General features: G+C 44.2%; 1 protein-coding gene across 1 annotated transcript in view; it reads left to right on the top strand.

Annotated features, from left to right (window-relative positions):
* The window catches only part of Mthfd1l (methylenetetrahydrofolate dehydrogenase (NADP+ dependent) 1 like), a 189,036-nt gene that overhangs the window by 25,863 nt on the left and 142,353 nt on the right, over positions 1-20,820 (top strand). The window contains exons 8-10 of the mRNA XM_057761342.1: positions 7,169-7,280; positions 16,882-16,973; positions 18,785-18,882. Coding sequence (XP_057617325.1) covers positions 7,169-7,280; positions 16,882-16,973; positions 18,785-18,882 — 302 coding nt within the window. The remainder of the gene's footprint in view (positions 1-7,168; positions 7,281-16,881; positions 16,974-18,784; positions 18,883-20,820) is intronic.

Below are 20,820 nucleotides of genomic sequence, written 5' to 3'. Positions count from 1 at the left end.
AAGTGGAACCGTGTAAATTGGCAGATTGATTAGCCTCAGATGGTTCCGGATGTAAGCCGAGACACTGAAGTGGGGGAGAAATGGCATATTGATCTGATCAGTTTTGTGGGGCAGATGTAATGAAAGCAGCGTCTGTCTCCACCTTCCTCTTTATAGCTGCCCTCATTTTAAATGCCCTCCCTATGTCCTGTAGGCAAATTACTCTGATTTCTGTCTTGACGCGTTGTGCTGCAAATGTTCGAACTCGGAATGCGTTCTCACAGACATCCTTAGAAATGGTAACGTAAGGATCCATGGGCTCCGGAGGGCAGTTTAACGGATCAGAAGTGGAATTGTGTTGCCAGGGTGCCTCATTCTCTATGGGAAACCTGGCTGGGGATGGAGATGTTCCTCCAGACTGGGGTTTTGGCTCAGCTCTCAAGCAACTCGTGTCACTTTGTGGTCACCTGTGATCAACTGCACCTGAGTCATCAGAGTCCAGGTGTGGAAGTGGGGCACAGACTGAACAACTGAGTGCCCTCTTCAGTCCTGCTGGATTCTGGAGCTGTGTCCTGAAGAAAACAGGCTGAGGATGTCACCTTCAGTCCATTTACACATGATTTGTGTTTCCCTTCTCCGATGGGGTTTCTGAGATGTTTAATGGCAGGTGCACTCTTGTATGTGATCTGTGGGGCAGGTATCACCCGTTTGTATAGAGAGCCGTTTCCCCGTCTTTAGAATTTGCCTGTCAGTCACTAGAAACCAGGTATTAGGCCCAACACAGGCCTGGATCCTGATCGTCGCTGGTAAGCAGAGCCCAAGTCCAGGTGATGTGACATCCCTCTGCCATGTGTCTGGATTCCTCAACTCTCCGGGGAACAGCTAAGGCCCAGAGAGTTCCTCCAGGAGAGCAGATGCAGAAATCTGATCCGTAGATGTGCGGTGGGAGGTTGGAAATCATAGATGCCAGGAGATGCCAAGCCTCGTTCCCCATTGCACCATCCATGTCGCTGAACTTGAGCCTGCTGTGTGCCTGTGACGTGTGGTGTATCCTGCAACCCACCCTCTCCTCCTCCAGAACCTTCACCACAACACACATGCTCTGCCTCTCCCTCCCCCTCTCTCTCACTTTCTCTAGTCTCCTTTCCCTTCCCCATCCGTCCTATCTTTTTTCTCAAGAGTTTGAAGAAAATAATTATTTTTATAGTCTTTCAAAGCATATATATTACTGAATTTAAGGCTGTGTTTTCCCCTGACTTTTAAGGTATTTGGTGGTGGTGGTGGTGGTGGTAGTGGTAGCTTGTGTGTGTGTTTGTGTGTGTGTGTGTGTGTGTCTATTTAGGAGGGTCTCATTTTGCCCAAGCTGACCCCACACTTGCTCTACAGCAGTGATTCTCAACATGTGGGTCCTGACCCCTTCGTGGGGGCTCAAGCATTCCTTTCACAAGGGTTCACTAAGACCATCTGCATATCAGAAATTTATATTATGATTCCTAACAGTAGCAAAATTACAGTTATGAAGTAGCAATGATAATAATTTTATGGTTGGGTGTCACCACCATGTGAGGAACTGTATTCAGGGGTCGCAGCATTAGGAAGGTTGAGGAGCACTGCTCTGTAACAAAGGATGTCTTTGAGCTCCTCATCTTTTCCCCTTTACCTCCCAAGTGCAGGGATTATAGATGTGTGCTCCCACGGCTGATGTTAAGGAATCCTGGCTTCCTGTGTGCCAAATAAGCACAATAGCAACCGCACTTCATTCCCAGCCCCATCTAACGTGGATATACGAAATTCACTTCAAAGGAGATTAACTGTCTTTTCTAGCGTTCTTGGACACAACTGAATAGCCTAGATACGCACCAGAACGATGAAGTAAGAGTTGAAGTTGGGCAAGCTGAGGAAAAGGAAGGCCGTTTATTAGCCTTCAGGGGCTGTTGGTAAATATGTAAGTTTAATTCTCTGTTGCCCGTTCGGCTTGCAGTCATCCTGATTTATGAAATAAGCCTGAAGGTTTTAAAAGCCAATAATCTGTTTTACTGATCACAAGAGAGGGTAGACAACAGAAATACACACGAGTCCTGCAAGGAAAAACATTCTCCCAGAGTGAGGTCACTGGGTGGGCACAGAACGGGGGAAATACCTTTGTTACGACTCTCATCCTCTTATCTTGCCAAAGCCTGACGCCATCTGAATGAAACCATCTGAGGGGCCTGACATTTTAGAGTCGTTACAGCTCTTTCCGTGTTCCTCACTTTATTACTGCAGGAAAACGTGGCTGTCGATTCGTCGATACACAGCCTGGCCGTATGGTATTTGCTCAGCTAATTTCAGATGAGATCTGGCACGTTCCGGGCGGGATGGCCCTAGACTCGGCTACTTTTAAGATTCAGGGACAACAAAAGAGTAGCCTAATACATTTTAAAATTACTAACTGCAAGGGTCCAAGTTGACAAGAAGGCTCTGGTGACAAATCTTCAAGCAGCAATGAGTTTCTCGTGTTTCTTGCTGCTCAAATGTTAAGCATTCTAAGTTTTAAATTTTTATCAATAGACGGGGATTCTGCTAATGAAAAATTGCACCAGCACGGCTCTCCATCGACAGTGTGCACACGCTACTCCAGGAGTGGTTGCTATGGTAAAATTACCCGCCAATTCCTAGTTGCCAGAAATGCAATTTTGGTTTCTAGTTCATGTAACCACCAGGAATGGTGTAAACCTCAACCCTGCCCTTTTCCTTATCCTGCAGGGCCATCCGCTTCCTTCCTAGCTCCTGTGCCAGACCGTATTTCCATCCTTAGCTCCCCTCTCCCTGATTAACACCAGTGCCTCCTAAAGTGACCTTGGGACTCTTGCTCAGCCTTCTAGCTCTTCCTTTACTCTGTATGGGGGTGGACCCCAGCTGGCTCCCTTCTTCCCCGCTGCCTGACCAGTTTCAGTTCCAGCCCCAACGTCCAGTCCCCTTGGATGTCTTAGTATCCTATGGGCCTCCTCCCTCCTGCTTCCCATTCCAATCCCCGAGACAAATCTCATACGGTATAGATCAGTCTGACCACTGCTGTGATTTTGTTATATTTTTAGAATTATGTTTATTCAGCAACAATGAAACATTTTAGAATTATACCTTAAGTGGGGTGGTGGGGGCTGGAGGGGCATGTTTCAGTGTTTTCAAATTTCTGGCTTGTTACTCTTTGAGATTCAGGGACAACAAAAGAGTTTCTCGTGTTTCTTGCTGCTCCAATCACCAGAGCAAGTAAACAAAGCCAAAGGAGCTGTCTGTCCGTCAACACGGGAATGGACGGTGAAAGTCTGGTACATATAGACTGACTCCATCTCTAGCTCTAAAGAAAAACAAAGTCACAAAGTTTGCAGGAAAATGGATCAATTTAGAATGTATATAATTAACAGAGGTTGCCCAGTCTCAAACAAAAACAAACAACAAACTCTCTCTCTCTCTCTCTCTCTCTCTCTCTCTCTCTCTCTCTCTCTCTCTCTCGCAAATTCCAGCTTATAAGGCTCACATGTATATGTGTAAACAAATGTATGTACAACCGTTAGGAAGGAGAACAAGAAAGAGTAATCTTTAAAAATATAAAATGCATGCTGATCATTCACAAAGTATATATAATATACTTTGTGGGGTCCTGAGCATGCATTACCAAGATCTAACGCGTTTTTCACTGCAGAATACGACCTTAATTGTGCAGTGCGCATGTGCGATTCCGTAAGGGCAGTTACAGTACCGCGAGACCCGGGATTTCAGCTGCATTTCTCGTTGTGGGAATGAATGCTCCTGCGCGCTGTAGTTCTTTCCAAGCGCTACCAAGCCGAGCATATTTTATTCTTTAAACACGAAGTTTGCTTTTCCAAATCCCTGTCTGTTGTTAAGAAACCATCAGCAATTTTGGAAATATTGACAACTTTCTAAAATAAAAGTGACACTTTCTGAAAAAATCAAATAAGGAATTCTTTTCAGGATGATGCTAAGAGCTAGTCCAGGCACCTCCATGCTACACAGGATGTTTGTGGACACTTCTCTCCTTACCAAGCCGTGTGGGGAATCAATAATGGAGGCCTATAGGATCTGTAAAGCCACCTGATACACCCCTTTTGCTAGAAGCTAGAGATCACACGAGGGGCCAAATGAGTGTGGTGGGTCCTCCCCTCCCCTCGGTACCCCCCTGTTCGGTATGTGTGAGACAGTTGCTGGATAACACCAGTTGAGTTGCTGATGTCCATCCAGACATTAAATACTAGGAGATCTTACATTCCAAGATGTGGGGGCGGGGAATAAGTAGCTACTGAGTGCCGTTTTCCTCTTGTATCTCAGTGGTTTGCCTGAAGACCCCAATTCTAACATCTACGCCCAGGGATGGGGTTTTTACCTTTACACTCCCAGCTACCTTTAAAAAACCATAAGGTGAGGTGAAGGAGAATTTTCGTCTCATCTCTTTTCAAGGTGTATGTTTGCTGGGGAAAGCAGTTACCTGTGGACTCTTGTGTCTGTTTTTAAACAGATTTCTTTGTTTAGACTTGATATACTTTTTAAAAATGATTTATCTATTTCATGTACATTTGGGTTTTGCCTGCGTGTATGTCTGTATGAGGATGTCAGATTCCCCTGGAACTAGAGTTACAGGCAGTTGTGAACTGCCATTTGGGTGCTGGGAAATGATCCTGGGTCCTTTGGAAGAGCAGCCAGTGCTCTCAACTGCTTGAGCTGCTCTCCAGCCCCTAAACTTCATATTCTTAACCGGGCTGATGATATTTCAAAATATGTGGAAGCAAGTTTCATAACCCTCAAGTGCTAAAAAGCAAATTTCTTCAGATAAAGCTTTCAACTTAAAAAAAAATTACATTTCTATTGGTTGGGAGGCAGCAGATGGCACACGTGTCCCAGCATGCTTGTGGAACTTAACAGACAAGTAGTCAAAGTCATTTTGCACCGGGAATTGAACTCAGATCCTCGGGCTTGGCATCAGGAGCCTTTACTCACTGAGTCATCTGATCAGCTCATCAACTGGGTTTTGTTTTATTTTTGTTTTGTTTTGGGGGAGGGTTGTTTACTTTAGTTTTGTCTTGTTTTACTTGTTCCAGCTTTAATTCTTCCATTATTTATACTCCTCCACAACACATTGCTGGAGAGCTAGCGTGTCGCTTCCAGTCTCGATGTTGGGACTGTTGTTGCTATAGTCTCCTGTCTTTAAATGTGTTACATTTGCTAGATAGGAAAAGGCAGACTCTCACGTAACCTTCCAGATCGCATCTGCCTGCTCCCTTCTCTTCATGTTTAATGTCCCCTCCCAATAAGGGTCACTGGAATGATCTGCATGGCCCCTGAACCCCACTGTACCCCACGTGCTCCACAGCGATGTCCAAGTATCTGTGTCTTCCTATTGTTTTAACATTTGCTCCTCTGCCTGGGGAGTGGGTGGTTCCCGCTAAGCTATGCTACTCTCGTCTCCACAGAGAAAGCAATATTTTGTTATGAGGTAAAGTTTCAAGCCAGGCTCTAGCCAGGGCCTTTCCCATGTGGGGAGTGGGAAGCTGAAGCGGCCAGGGAGACAATAATTCTCCTTGAATTTGGAGCTCATTAAAATCTTGCCCCATCCTCAGTGGGTTTTTCATTGATCTAAGCATCTAACACTTTTTCTTCTCAGATAGAATTAGCATCTACGCCATGACAGTGAAGGAAGGAGGGTTTTGCCCTTTGGTGAGGGATTAACTGCCCCCTGATCACTTATTAGTGCAGCTGCTTTAGCGATGTATGTAGGTACATAGCTAAGGAACCGGAATAAAATTCTTGAGATTTCTAGTTAACGAAGAGAATGGATTGTACCAAAGGTACCACATGCAGGAGGCTAGGGATCTTAGGAGCAGGCACGAAGCTATGGTCCCTGGCTTTTCCCAAAATGAACACTTCAGCATTGTTCTTCTAGATGGCCTTTCAAGAAGTGCTTTAACGCATTCTGGTTTCCCTGTCCCCACACAGGAACATCTAGCAAAATGATGTTTCTTATCTGCTGCTCAGGAGCCAGCCATAAACATTTGCGTTTCCTTTGAGGACTGCTGTGGTTGAATTTATGACAGTCATTTGAGTATGTAAATGAGAAATGGCTTTGTGAAACAGCTGTCTACAATCGGCTTCCCACTAGAACTCTTTTCCTTACACGGAGGTCATGGACGGCTTGAACTGGCCAGACTGCCGGGGTTGTTGGCTCTGCGCGTCTCGGAGCTCTTTAACTGTGTCACGGCCGTGTAGCATATAGGAGGAGGAATGGCTGCTCAGGCAGTTGCCTCGGCAGAGATATCTTTCTTCTCTTTCTTTTTAAGTCTCTTTCCCTCCCTCCAGTGTGTGTGTGTGTGTGTGTGTGCATGTATACATAAGAGTGTGTGTATGCTGGGCTGGGGAGATAGCTCAGAAGTTAAGGGGACTTGGTCCTGAGTTCAATTCCCAGAACCCACATGGTAGTTCACAGCCATCTATAATGAGATCTGGTGCCCTCCTCTGGCATGCACATGTCCATGCAGGCAGAATACTGTACACATAATACACATAATAAATAAATCTTTTTTTTTTTTTTAAAGAGTGTATGATCATGCGAGGGTAAGGCCACAGAATGTGTGTGGTGACCAAGGGCTCACTTTTCACCTTGTTGGAGACAGGCTCTCTTTGATCTTTTGACAATACAATGGCCCAGTCTGGCTGGCTCGCCATGTTCTGGGGAATTCTCCTGTCTCCACCTGACTTGTCCATAGGCACACTTGGATTACAGCTATACTCCCAGGTCTGGTCAGATGTGAGTTTGGGGGATTTGATCTTGGGTTCTCATGCTTGCACTCTTTACATACTGAGCTAACTTCCCAGTCTTCTGTTTCATTCCCGACATGAGTAATATATAGAGGGGTGGGACATAGAAATGATGATACTTGTGTAGTGTTTACACCGACGCGGCAACCGTGAAGATGCTTTTATAGACCCATTCTCTTTGTAAGATTGCTAGTCTCGTGTCCTACTTCTACTGAGTTATGCTTATTGGTTCAGGGTCTTAGTCTAGGCCCACAGTTTGGTATGAAACTTGGGGTCTTGTATTAAACGTGTGTGCTACTTTGGAGTCACGTGACATCAGAAGTTGTCTACATCTAATGCTCTAGGTTAATGTGTGCCGTTTTCTCTCCTTTTCTCCTTTTAGCTTCGAGAGGCAGATGTTGTGGTCTTAGGCTCGCCTAAGCCAGAAGAGATCCCTGCCGAGTGGATCCTGTCAGGAGCCACTGTCCTCAATTGCTTCCATGACATCTCATCAGGTAAATTGCTTCACCTTGGTGGGGCAGGGAGCGATGATGTTGGGGGAAACAGTCACCTTGCTTCTTCAGGAGAGATCGTGTGTCTTAGTTTAGGGTCTTATTGCTGGGAAGAGGCACCATAAGCATGGCCACTCTTACGAAGAAGCAGTTAATTGGTGGTGGCTCACTTACGGTTTCAGAGGCTCAGTCCATTGTGATCATGAAAGGGAGCACGGCAGTTTGCAGGTAGACAACAGGAAGTCAACAGTCACACTGAGGGAAGCTTGAGCACAAGAGATCTCAAATCCCACCCCCACAGTGATGCACTTCCTCCAACAAGGCCACACCTCCTAACAGTGACACTCCCTTTGGGGGTCATTTTCTTTCAAACCACCACAATGTGTTCGTGAGAGGATGGCTGCTGTCAGTGTGGGTGTGCAGAACAGGAGACCGAACTCTCGATATGCGCACCTTTGGGCTTTTCTGATACCAGCTCCACGTTGTGACCAGAGAGACCAAGGTATCAGCTGAAGTACTACCCTTTCTTTCCCCTTACCACCACCAGAACACCTCTGCTGGCCTCTGGTATCTGACAGACATGACTGACACCTGTGACCTCAGGAGACAATCTGGGTATGTGTGAGGTAGACTAGAAATGGCAGGAGTCTTTCCTTGCCAAAGATTCTTGGCAGACTCTCTGTGAAAAGCAGAGGGAAAGCAGAGCTGCTGGGAGGGTCCGGATGGAGATCAGCCATGTTGTCTCCAGAGTCCCTCTCCCGGTGACCCCTGAAATGTTCCAGCCATAAAAGCACACAGAGCAATGGAGCAAGTAGAGGTGCAGCTGTGTGTGCGAGCAGGGGCTGCCTGGCTTGTTCTAAAGACACCTGTGGCCGGCAGGTGCTTGGAGTGGGTAAGGGTGCTTGCCACCAAGCCTGATGACCTGAATGCCATCCCCAGGTCCCACTTGTGAAGGGAGGAACCAACGCCATCAAGTTGACCTCTGACCTCTACATACACCAACCATAGCCGTGATATGCACACACACACAATACAAATAAATAAATATACATATATATAATTTTTAAAAATTAAAATAAAAAAATAAAATCCATACCATGTGGACGCTGGGGAATGTAGCTCTGTGGTAGAGGGCTTGCCTCCCATGTGTGAAACTATCAGTGCCATCCCTTATGCTTCAAAAACACATGAAATACACGTCATATTTCCTACAGACATGCATACAACTTTTATTGTTCCCTAAGAAAGCAATCTCTAACCGTAAGTGATGGCTGTGGTAGACTGGGCTCGGAATCCTAGTTCGGTGAGGAAGCTTAGTTATAATGTCCCTATTTCTGCTGTTTCATGATTTTATATTCTTTGCAAGAATACTTACCTGCTGGTTTTTGTTAGCATTTTTACTGAGAACAGTTTTGGCGCAATTCTAGCTGAAGACAGACTCTACTTCAGTATTCTTTTGGGCTGTCTTCATTCTCTGCTGTTATGTAAAAAAATAGTATATTTTCTGTAAGGAAAACTTTATTTTTAATGTTTCTTTTAGAGCTCTTGGTTTTGATAAAACTATTTTTAAAGATATTACACCCTTAATCCCAGCACTCAGGAGGCAGAGGCAGGAGGATCTCTGGGAAATCTAGGCAAACATGGTCCATATACCAAGCTCCAGGCCACACCAATAGCTACACAGTGAGACCCTGTCTCAAACCAAACAACCAACCAATAACAACAATAATTAATTTTTTAAAAAGTAGGTTATATTGGAGAATTGGTGTGGGATATGTACATATCCGAAGTTCCAAATGAATAAATAAAAAGAATTTATGTTTAAATAACTTTAAGTTTTAGTATTTTGATGCTTAGGAGAACATAAAAGACTAGAAGCCTTCCATATTGATTTAATTCTTCTATAAGTGGAATAATTGCAGCTAGTTTATTTTAAATCTCACTGGTCCCTTTATAATACTTTCCTTGTTGGTTTTAGAAATTCACATTAACAAGATGGTGCCTGGCCCCAAGTAGAGGCTGGGTGTTGATGAGGAACAGGTAAGCGCTGCCCGAGAGCTATCCTATAGCTATGGTAGAGATCCTTCCCGGTGTTTGTCCTGCTCACACTCGGGGCTGACAGGACAGCATACTGATACGATGCAGCCTTTTCCAGGGCTGCTCATGGTTGTAGCACATTGTCAATGGTCAAGAGTTCTCATCGTAGAGGCTTGGATGTAGAGGGCTGAACCAATGAGGAGGCTGGAAAAGGCTTCCTCTTTCGTCATAATCTTGCCACTTGAAACTAGTGAGTGGATAGTTTCAGGATCACTGTTAAAGAGAGAAGTACTTTTGTTTAAACGATGATGATCTTAAAGATATTCATTCTCATCGTGATCCTGACAGGATCTGGGAGGTTATGGTGCGGGAACTCTGTAGAGGCAGGCGTGTTATTGATACCAATCCTAGGAGAGTTTCCTGATGGCTGAAGCTGTGCTCAGAGAACTGTTAGACCTGACTATCCAGGTCTCTCATGCCGCTGTCACATGAACTGAATACGTGGAATTTAGACATAGAAAGTCTACATCCTGTGTTCTGGCTTTAAGGTCAACTGCTTTATTTATTTATTACTTAAAACATGTTTTTTTAAAAGAAGGAATGCTGTGGTCTTGGAGCACCTTGATTGCTGAAGAACAGAATTTACCCTGCGTACAGCCATTTTGTACACCATGTTGTAAAATATAGGGACATACGTATTGAATGGGACAGAGAAGCTGGTCTTTAGTCTTGGGCCCAGAAAACAGGACCAAACAGTAACATCTTTGTATTTTACTCAAGTTTGTAGAGTTCTCTCACACCGAAAAAGTGGTGTCTAGTACGGAGTGAGAGAAAAGTCCTGAGCTGTCTCCCAGGATTCAGGGTGATAAACCAGGTGATCCAGAGGATCTGGGGTTTTTCCTTTTGTGGGGCCTGCAGGGAGACAGTTTGTTGGAGTGGAAAGGGTGTAAATGAATCTGGGATTATGTCATTCAAGAGAAGATAGCTATTTCACTGGTGTGAGATTTTGTTGTTTTGTTATGGAGCCAGAGTCTCATTGTTTAGCTGAGGCTCACTATGAACTCTCAATCCTCCTGTCTTAGCGTCTTGGGGCTGAGGTTACAAGGATGTACCACCACACCAGACTTCATTGTTTGGACCTTTTTTTTAAGGAATTATTTTTATTTATTTCTCTTTTGTTTGTGTGTATGAGAGAGATTGCAGGTGCTCCCAGAAGTGTGAGATGTAGCTGCCCCCTGGAGCTAGAGTTACAGGTGGTTGTGAACCGTCTGTGCAAGTATTGGGAACCATCAACCTCCAGTCAAAGCTCTTAATGTCTGAGCCATCTTGCTAGCTCCACCTGCCCACTGCCCACTCCACACACACACACACATACACACACACACACTCTCACAATGATTTTTTTAACTCTTATTTATACTGCCCCTTGGGCCATGTGGCTTTGAGGAAATCCCTTCAGCTTGCCAGTCCTCAGTTTCCTTGGATAAAATAGGAATGGGAAACTCGGCTGGGAAGAGTAAATGGCACAGATACTCAGGGGCTGTGTCGTTTTCGGACTAGCTACTGGTGAGAACTTGTTCACGGTCTCCCTTCGCCATCTTCCCAGCACACAGGACTGACTTTACAGCAGCAGGTGTATGAGTTTTCTTGGAAGTTATGCCCAGGGAAGGGGATTCTGAAAGAGTATGATGGTAGCTTCAGAGAAATTGGGCAGACCTTGGATTCATCAACTTTTGTGTTTGGAATAAGATGAGATGTTTCCTTCTGACTCGAACTTTGCTTTATGTCTGTATTACCCGACTCCACCCCCACCCCACCCCCACTACATCTATCCCTGAGATATACGCTTTATTCTGAGATGCATGTCTGTATTACCCAGATCCCCCACTCCCACAACACACACCTACCGCTGAGACATACCGCCAATTTTCTAGTTGAATTTTTAATTCATTCTCACTACATTCCATTAGTCCCCTTTTAAAGATTTAAGCCAAGGCTGGGGATGGAGTTCTTGCCTGACACACACACATGGCCCTGGATTCAATCCCCACCCTGGCATAAAATGTGATGTAGCTACGCGTACGTAAAATCCCTGGGTAGGTGGAGGCAGAGGGTCAGAAGTTCAAGGTCAGTCTTGGATACGTGAGCACTTTCTCAAAAGAAGAAAACATAAAGCCATTTAGCTTAGGTGTGTAGTGTCTTAAATCCTCCTTAATTTGGTCTTAGAGGTTGCAAAGTTATATAAGGTAGTTCTAATGTTTACATTATTTTCATTTCTTTATAATTCAAATCTTCTTTCTTTTAAAGGAACAGAAATTGTATACCGTAATTTGATAGTAGGATTTAGATGTTTGAAATGATGGCAGCAGCTCTCGCTGAGGGCCCTGTCATAAATCTTTCTAGAGGATTCCCTCTGGCTCTCATCACCATGTCACCATCTCACCTTACAAATTTAGCTCCTGGAACTAGAAAAAACAAAATGGGTGTTTGTTTAAGTTTATCTGTATTAATTTCCGGTTTTTAGCTCTCCTGGCTTTAGAATAACTTGTCATCCTAGAAAGGAAAACCATGAAAGAGTTGTCTGTAGATTCGTAGGATTGTAATAGAAAGCTGGTCCACTGGCTGCCTCCGAGTCAAAGCCAGGTCCTGAGGCAGTGGAGCAGTGCGGGAGGAAGGCTGTCTTAGCAGTCTGTCCCTCCTCCCAGGGTAGTCCAAGAAGGAGTTGTTCCGACCTCCACAGGTAGCAGCGTAACAAAGAAGCCTTGACTTCTCTCTGCACAAATTTTCGTCAATACCGTCTTAAAACATTGGAAATGGAACGCCATCTTTTAAAGTGATGTGCCTCTGAGGAGCCATGGGTTAAATGTTGGTGGGAAGCGAGAAGTTCCTCCCATGTTTTAGGACAGGACCCATGCTGGGGACACCCAGACTCTGGGTGGAGTCCTTCCTTCACTCCTCAGGGTGCAGAAGCAGTGGTTTTCTTTCCCAAGTCTCATCCACGTTAAAGTGTACTGGCAATGTATTCCTGCTGCCCTGAGTCCTCCCATCGTAATGGCTTCAAATTCTCTGCAATCAATTCTGTCTCGATATTTATCCCTACTCCAGAAAAAATAGAAAATTTATAAAAGCAGATCTGCCCAGTAAATAAGTGTACAGAATCAAATAAAAGTATCTTCTGACCCCATCACGTTTTTCCAGTTAAAAGAATCATAGTTTTATTTGACGCTAATAAAAGGAAAAGCAAATGATACCCCAAGCATTGCTTAAATTTAGACACCCACTTCCAGAGAACTACTGGGTTCTGTAAGACCCTTGTAAAGTGTGTGTGTGTGTGCGTGTGTGTGTGTGTGTGTGTTAGTTTGTGAAGATCTCTATAAGACTCTTGTAAAGTGTGTGTGTGGTTAGCTAGTGAAAAGCCTCTGCTATGACTCAGTAAGAACTCACTTGTCTAGCATGTGTGAATTAGATGGCAAGGCATCTATGTCCACTGTGCCTACAAGGCTAAAGTCAGCCCTGTGAGTGAACGTGCCCAGCTTTGGTGGGCAGATCTGGTGCCCTGACACCTACAGCATTAGCTGCATCTTTTGGTATTTGTTGAATATAATTAATTGAGTGTAACTGAGTGTAAATTAGGGATAGGCCAGTCCCTGCAGAAGGGAAGGTTGGCTGGTCATAAGCTTCTGTTAGCATCAGGTTATAACTCCCTCCACCCAGGCTTCTCATTCGATTTGTTCTTGCCGCTTTCTTCCAAAAACTCCTCACGATTTCTGGTCCAATCATGGGATCGTATTCCCCTCTAGGTTTATTTCCTTCAGTCAGCTGTCCTGAGAGCCGAGAAGAAGGAAGGTGTTCTGTTTTGCTTATACCTGCTCTTCACATTGTTCATCGCGCCTTCAAGCCATCAGTGAGCTCGTTTAGACTTAGCAGGCAGCCTTCATGCAGCGTTTCAAAACTGCAGCCTAGTGTCTTCCTGAGCCCTACCTTGTGCAAGCACCTAAAGTGATAAAAAATTCTTTACTGTGCGACTGTGTCCCTTATGTTCTGGGAACATGCATTTGCAAATTGATACCAGCCCCTGGAACGTAGCTGTCTTCATTCTCCATTGCTTAAAGACAGGGGGGATGAACAGTACGTTTTTCTTTTCCGTGGTAGTTGGACAGGATCTTAAGAGCAGGTCTCTAGTGATTAAAACAAAGCAAAACAAATCTCTCCCATCTTTGGACTCTTGTCCTCTGCCTAAATGTGATTTATAGAGCCAAAGCATTGCTCATCTTTAAACTATACATGGGGGATAGAGTTTTTCCAACACCCTTAATGCATTTGACAATAAAACATCATGGAACACATACTCTTTAAGTGTTTTGTGCAATTTCTTGCAAAGGACTGTCAGCAGAGTGGATAATTTAAGAGTCGAGTAGTCCAGAAACAGAAGAAAATTGTTTAATTCGAAAGCATTGCTATTAGAAGCATTTTCCCCCTCTAAGAGAGAACACAGCCCAAAGCATTTTACATGTGTGTTTTCTTTTAATAAATTTTATAATTGCTAACTAAAAGAGGGGAAAGTGGAATTCTCATTAATGATCCCCAAATTTCAAAACCAGGGATGTTTGTCAACTTTCTGCTACTGCGAAAAATTATTGAGAAAGAAAATCAACTGATAAGGAAGAAAGTCTGTTTGGTTTTGTGGTTTTCAAGAGTTCATTCCATGTTTCCCAAGCCTTGTTGCTCTAGGTCTGTGGCGGAAAGGTGCCTATAGCAGGAGCGGTGGCGAGGAAGCAGGCCGAAAGTGGAAGGGTCTGGAGTCCCAGGGGCACGACCCCAGCCACCTAACTTCTTCCCTCCTTAAAATGCCAGCACATCCAGTAGAGCCACAGGCCAATGACCCAGCCCTTCCCATGTGGGTGTTCAGGGACACCCCAGACCCCAAACAGCACTAGATAATCCCTAAAGTTAATATCCTAAAACGTAATAGCTTTTGATGGAAATTGGCTCATATTTCTTTTTTTTTTTTCTTTTTTTTGGGGAGGTGTTGGGGAGTTTCGAGACATGGTTTCTCTGTGTAACAGTCCTAGCTGTCCTGGAGCTAGCTCTGTAGACCAAGCTGACTTTGAACTCAGGAGGCAGAAGCAGGCGGATCTCTGTGAATTCAAAGTCAGACTGGTCTGCAGAGTTTTAGGGTGTGTGTATGTGTTCCACATGTACACAGGTATGTGTGTGCATGTGTATATCACATATATACAAGTGCTTCTTGGAAGCAAGAGGACGTGTCAGATCCCCTGAGGCAAATGCCTAATATGGATGCTGGTAATTGAACTCGGGTCCTCTAGAAAAGCAGTAAGTGTTCTTAACCACTGCGCATCTCTTTAGCCCTGGAAATTGGGTCATATTTCCATGAAAGGAATTTTCTTTTGATAATTACAAAAACAATCTTTGGGTCTGGGGAGGTGACTCATTGGCTGAAGCGCTTGCCTTAAATGCATCAGGACCAGAGTTCAGCTCTCCACCACCTCCGGAAAGCCAGGTGGGCACAGCAGCACAGCTCTGGAGGCAGAGACAGGATCCCTGCCGCAAGCTAGAGCAGCAGAATCAGTGAGCTCCAGATTCAGCAGCACACCCTGTCTCCATAGTGATCAAGGAAGACACTTGACATCAACCCCTGGCCTCTGGTTCATGTGTGCCTGTGCATACGCATAAACACAGTCACATGTGAGCACATATACAAACACACGGAAAGAAACGCCACAGTTATCCTGGATATAGTGATATATGCCTTTAATCTCAGAGCTTGGGAGATAAAGGCAGGCAGATTTCTGTAAATTTGAAGCTAGCCTGATGTACATAGGGAGTTCTAGGCCAGTCAGGGCCCCTGGTGAGACCCTGTCTCAAAACAAATTTAAAACCTACAGTTATTACTTTGAAAATATAAATATGTAAGTTATATGTATGTCTTCTGGGTTTGTCACATTATTTGATAAATAATTCACTACATTTGATTTTATTTGAATGGAATGTTTTTTTACATAGATAAATTGACAGCAATTTTTATTCTTTTAATGACCAAACGAAGCTTGCTCTCTTCTCAGATTTAGAGTTTATCCTCTGGGTGTTTTTTACTCCTGTTTGACCTCATGTTCACGAGTAAACTCACTTCTATTTGTTTCTCTGGTGTTATCCCGAAAGGTTACAGGTTCTTGTAAGAAGACAAAGCCCCACTGTGTCAGAAATCCAGACATTGTGTCTGATAGTTAAAATGAGAATCCTATAGAGTACGCTCCTCATGGGCCATGCTACATTTCATGCCACACAATCCTGAGAGGCTTACTTTACCCTTAGGAAGTCACGACCCAGAGCCAGGTTGGGTCAGAGATGGAGGTGTCAATCTGATGCAGGTCTGGGTGGGGCCTGCTGTGCAGGCTATGCTGCTGTGGGACAATGCTCTTGCACCCTATAAAAACTTCTCACTTGTATTGGTTTAATAAAACTCTGATTGGCCAGTAGCCAGGCAGGAAGTATCTGCAGGGTAACCAGACTAGGAGGATTTCTGGGAAGAGAAAAGGCTCAGACTACAGTCGCCACCCAGACATAGAGGATGCAAGATGGAAATGTTGCACTGAGAAAAGTACCAAACCACATGGCTAAACCAAGATAAGAATTATGGGTTATACAGTTGTAAGAGCTAGTTAATAATAAGCCTGAGCTAATAGGTCAAACCGATAATAATTAATATAAGCCTCTGTGTGTTTCTTTGGGACTGAACGGATGTGGGACCAGACAGGACAGAAACTTCTGTTTACACCATGCTGCCTCTACCATAAATAGTGTGAATTTCCTTGGGTGGGGGAGGGGCAAAGGTGCTCCGCATTGAACCCAGGGCCTCAAGCACGCTAAGCAAGCACTCTACCACTGAACTATATCTCCAGTCTTTTTGCTTTTTAATTTTGAGACCAAGTCTGACTACCTTCCCTTGACTGGCTCTGCCTTAGCCTCTTGAGTAACTAGGACTTCAGGCCACCAGACCCAACTAGAATTGTCTTAAGTTACTCTTATATTTATATCTCTATTTTTAGTTATGTTCATGAGACAGGATTATGCTATGTAGCCTAGACTTTGCTATGTAGCCTAGGATAGCTTTAAGCTGTCTATTCTCCTGTCTCGGCTTTCCAAGTGCTGGGTTTACAGGGCTAGACTACCACATCCAGCTAATTCTGTATATATATATTTTTTTGTAGATCACAGTATGACACCTGGGGTGCTTGAAGAGACTGCTTAGATTGTTTCTGTGTTCTATGTGAGATTTCTTCCAAGCAGGGTGCCTTGTTAAACTGAGCTTCTATATATCCCTGGTTAACAGCTTAAGTGAACATTGACATTCCTCTGATGTAAAATATGAAAGAGCCCCCACTGAGATCCTCGAGGCTGCGCAACAGGTCACTTGCCTATTGACTCCCAACTTCCTTGGGCGATACCTAATGGGCACCATGATTCAGTGCGCTGGGTTTTTACAAAGACCAGTTGTTTATAAATGGCAATACACTCTAAGCCTTTTCCCTATTCAATGTTTCTGCAGGGAAACCGAGAGATAGCTCTCCTGGGGTCCCCAGGAAAGGACTCATTACAGGAGAGAATGTGAGTCTCCTTGCTGCAGCTCTGCGGATACAGGTTTGTTTGACACGGCCATTTGAATTTGGGTGTCTTGTTAGTGGCTGCTAGTGTTTTCTGCTTATTGGGTACAGTGTCAGGTGCTTCACACACCAGGGGTCAAAGCCACCTGATGTAAGGAAATGGGGACTCATAGAAGCCTTCTGCTTGCCACCTTCACATGATGATTGCATGACAGATGCCCAAGGTCCTGTCTGTATAATGCATCACCTCTCAAACATGGCAGCCCCAAACTTGAAGCAGGTGGTGTCCCATAGCTTTCCTGCATCTGACACCTGGGAGCTTGTCAGCTGTGTGGTTCAAGCCTCTCAGATGACTGAAATCAAGATGCCATCCAGGGCTCTGTTGAGGGCTGATAATTCACTTCTGAGGTAACGCAGCCACATGTGGCTGTCGGCATGTGACCCTAAGCTCCTCTTTGGCTGTTGAGTGGATGCTTTTATCCCTCGTGGGCCTCTCCATAGGGCTGCGTGCATTGCTGCAGCTAACTTCACCCACCGTGAGTGACCCACAAACTGAGCAAAGGATCTGTTTTGAGGTGTACTCTCTGAAAGAAATCACATGGTGCCACTCTTTGCTTTTGTTAGAATCAAATCACCTAGCCTTCTTAGAAGAAGAGCCTATCTGGCTATTGAAAAGCTTGTTGGCATCTTTTTAAGCCACCATCATTTGTGAAGCCTAAACCCTGAAGTTGCCCGCTCTTAACTATGTCTACTGAGCATTCTGAGGCTGCCAGAGCCTGCGGGACTACATCTGTTTATCTTAATTTCACATGCATATAGATGTACATGTATCACTGTTGAGTAATTCGGTTTCCGTGTACGTTTCAACTGGCCGTAGAAGAATTGTATTGGAAATGGCATTATGTATTTTGGAATCTGGATGTCCAAGACCATCTTTCATATAGGCTTACATTGTCTTGTTGTCTTCATTTTTTTCTTTTCTAATTGAGATGAAGAATCCATCCAAGGAGATGGCTCAGTCAGGAAAATGCTTGGTCCACAAACCGAGCGGCCTGAGTTTGAACCCCAGTACCCCCATAAAAAGCTGGGAGCAGTGGTAATCCCAGCATGAGAGAGAGAGAAAGAGAGAGAGAGAGAGAGAGAGAGAGAGAGAGAGAGAGAGAGAGAGAGAGAGAGAAGGATATCTGGAACTTTCTGGGAAGACAGTATAGTTCTAGGTTTAGTGGAAGATCATGTCTCAAAACTGATCTTCAAGGGGGTAGGGCTGGAGAAGTGGCTCGGTGGCTAAGAACAATGACTGCTCTAACAGAGGATCCAATTTTGGTTCCCAGTATCCAGATGGCAGCTCACAACCATCTATAGCTCCAGTTCCATGGGATCCAGGGTTCTCTTCTGGCCTCCCCAGGCTTTCTGTACCCACGGTGCATGGATGATGCATGCAGGGAAAACACCCACACATATATAATAAAAATCAATTAATTATAAAAACATGAGTTGGAGAGCAATAGAAGAAACTCTATCTGATGTTAACCTGCGACCACCATCTATAAGCACACATACATACATAAGTAAAACCTTTTTTTAACAATCTATTCAGAATAATTTTATCTGTATTTTTGGTATCTTTTGCGAATAGTTAAGCTATTTTAGCAATGCATATATCTACAAGCCCGTAAACAAAGCCTGCATGGCTAATTACATGTGAATCTCATTGTTGCTTCTATGAGACGATGATTTTCTTGATTTGGGATTCCTTTGACTTTGTAACCCCCTTGCAGTTCCTGTAGTTAATGTGGGTGACCTACCACCCTCACTTCCCTATGATCTTTCTCCCCTTTTCTCCTGAAGAACATGGTCAGCAGTGGCAGGAGATGGCTCCGAGAGCAGCAGCATAGGAGGTGGCGGCTCCACTGTTTGAAGCTGCAGCCTCTCTCCCCCGTCCCCAGGTAGGTGACAGTGCTTGGCTTGTACCGATGGCGGCTCATTCGAGTGGCAAGGGTCTCCATGCAGTCAAAGATGGGAGGCGTAACTCAAGGCTTTTGAGTGATTGCTTATCATGGCCTCATGTAGTCCAGGCTGATCTTGTACTCACTATGTAGCCAAGGATGACATGAACATCCGATCACCTTGCCTCTATTCCCCAAGGGCTGGGATTATACTCGTGTACCACCTGGTTTTGTGCGGTGCAAGAGTATTGGGGATGAAAACCAGGACTTCATGCATCCTAAGCAACATGAACTAACTGAGCTACATTACCAGCCCCCGTATTTGAATTTTGGCATTAGATAATTCCTCTAATCACCAAAGTGAGACACCATTTCTCTATCATAAGTCCTCCCCGATTAAATCCTGATGAATGTGCTTACCTTATTTTATTAATAGTAAGGTTGCATATCATTTCATTTTGTCTTAGCGGTGTGTCCTATATTAAGTGGACACGTACAGACTGGTTTTCTTCATCGTGCAGAAAGCATTGTCCTTATCTGACAGAATATAGGTCATGTAGCATTTGGCAAGTTTTGAACGGGGCTAGGAACACCCAGGAGATGGATCAACTTAGTGCAACAGGCAGATATTTTTCTAGTCTTAGGGGAAATGACCAAACAAGCCACACACACTCACATGGGAACTACGTTCCACTTTCTCCAGGACTGTCCCCTAAGACGTGGTGATCGGGATGGATGTTTTCTCCAGCAACTTACTGAAAATGAGTTATATAGTCTCTTTGTACAATTAGTAAACACTACAGGATATAATCTTAGTGAGTGATTGTGAATGATCCCTGTGATATGGTATTCGAACCAGGGTCACTGCCTTGTTCCAGTGAGTTGGTCACACAACCTTGTCCAGGTTTGTGTGATACCTGAGCCGCAGAGCATCCCATCCAGCAATGCTGGGATACAGAGAGTGTTGGACAACTAAAACCTCCAGTAACTGGCTGAGTTTTTCACGTGGCTATGACTTCTTTGGGGGAGTAGCAAGGAGAAACACGGCTTACGGTCTCGAACTCACAGTAACGCTCCTGCCTCGGCCTCCCAAGTACTAGAATCACAGGCATGTATGATTGTGCCAAACTGCAGGTGACTCTCAGAATTGACCTCTTTTCTCTTCTATAGTCAGCTCTCTACCAGTTAAGCATCCCCATGAGATTGTTTTTCCCTTCACAATAGACTATAATATGTCATAGGCATACTTGCTTTGAGTCATTAACACAAATTCCAAGGAGGAATACTATTCTTTATAACTTCATCCTATCATTGCACAATCAATTGTGAAACATATCTTCTTTTTTGATTGGTTTTTACAAGCATGCCATTACAGTATATTTGCAGAAAGCTAAAAATAATAATAATTATTATTATTGTTATTATTTATATAATTTATTTATTATTAAGATAGATTCTCTTAAGCTGTGTACCAAAATCTTCCAAAGTGGATTCTACTTAGGGAGGGGCGCTTTAGTTATTTAGCCAAATGCAATTTCTAGAGCCCCTGGGAAAAGGAAAGCAGACTGTATAGTTTATAAATCACTAAAAAAAAAAATGGAAATGAGCCTGTAATTCCAGCATATGAGACAATAAAGCAGAGGATTGGGAGTTTTAAGGCCAATCAGATCCCCATCCAAACAAACAAAAATCAAAATTGATGTCACTGTGGCTCTTAAGGTAATAAAGTAACAAACATGGAAAATCTCCAAGGTTTAGCTGCTCAGTTTCAGGAATGACAGAAGGAGAAACACTGTAGCTAGGAAGACAAGATAAAACAAGATTCTGAGAGCTCAGGGTGGGCCAGAAGAGAAATAGAAAGATCTATGCTAGGGACTTGGGGAGGGCATTACCCGACAGAAAGCCAAGAGTTCAGCTTACATGGACCCTAAAGCATCA

The sequence above is a fragment of the Chionomys nivalis genome, chromosome 2 (genome assembly GCF_950005125.1).
Source record: "Chionomys nivalis chromosome 2, mChiNiv1.1, whole genome shotgun sequence".
NCBI lineage: Eukaryota > Metazoa > Chordata > Mammalia > Rodentia > Cricetidae > Chionomys > Chionomys nivalis.
The sequence above is the reverse complement of the archived record's forward strand: the minus strand, read 5'-3'. Positions and strand labels throughout refer to the sequence as shown.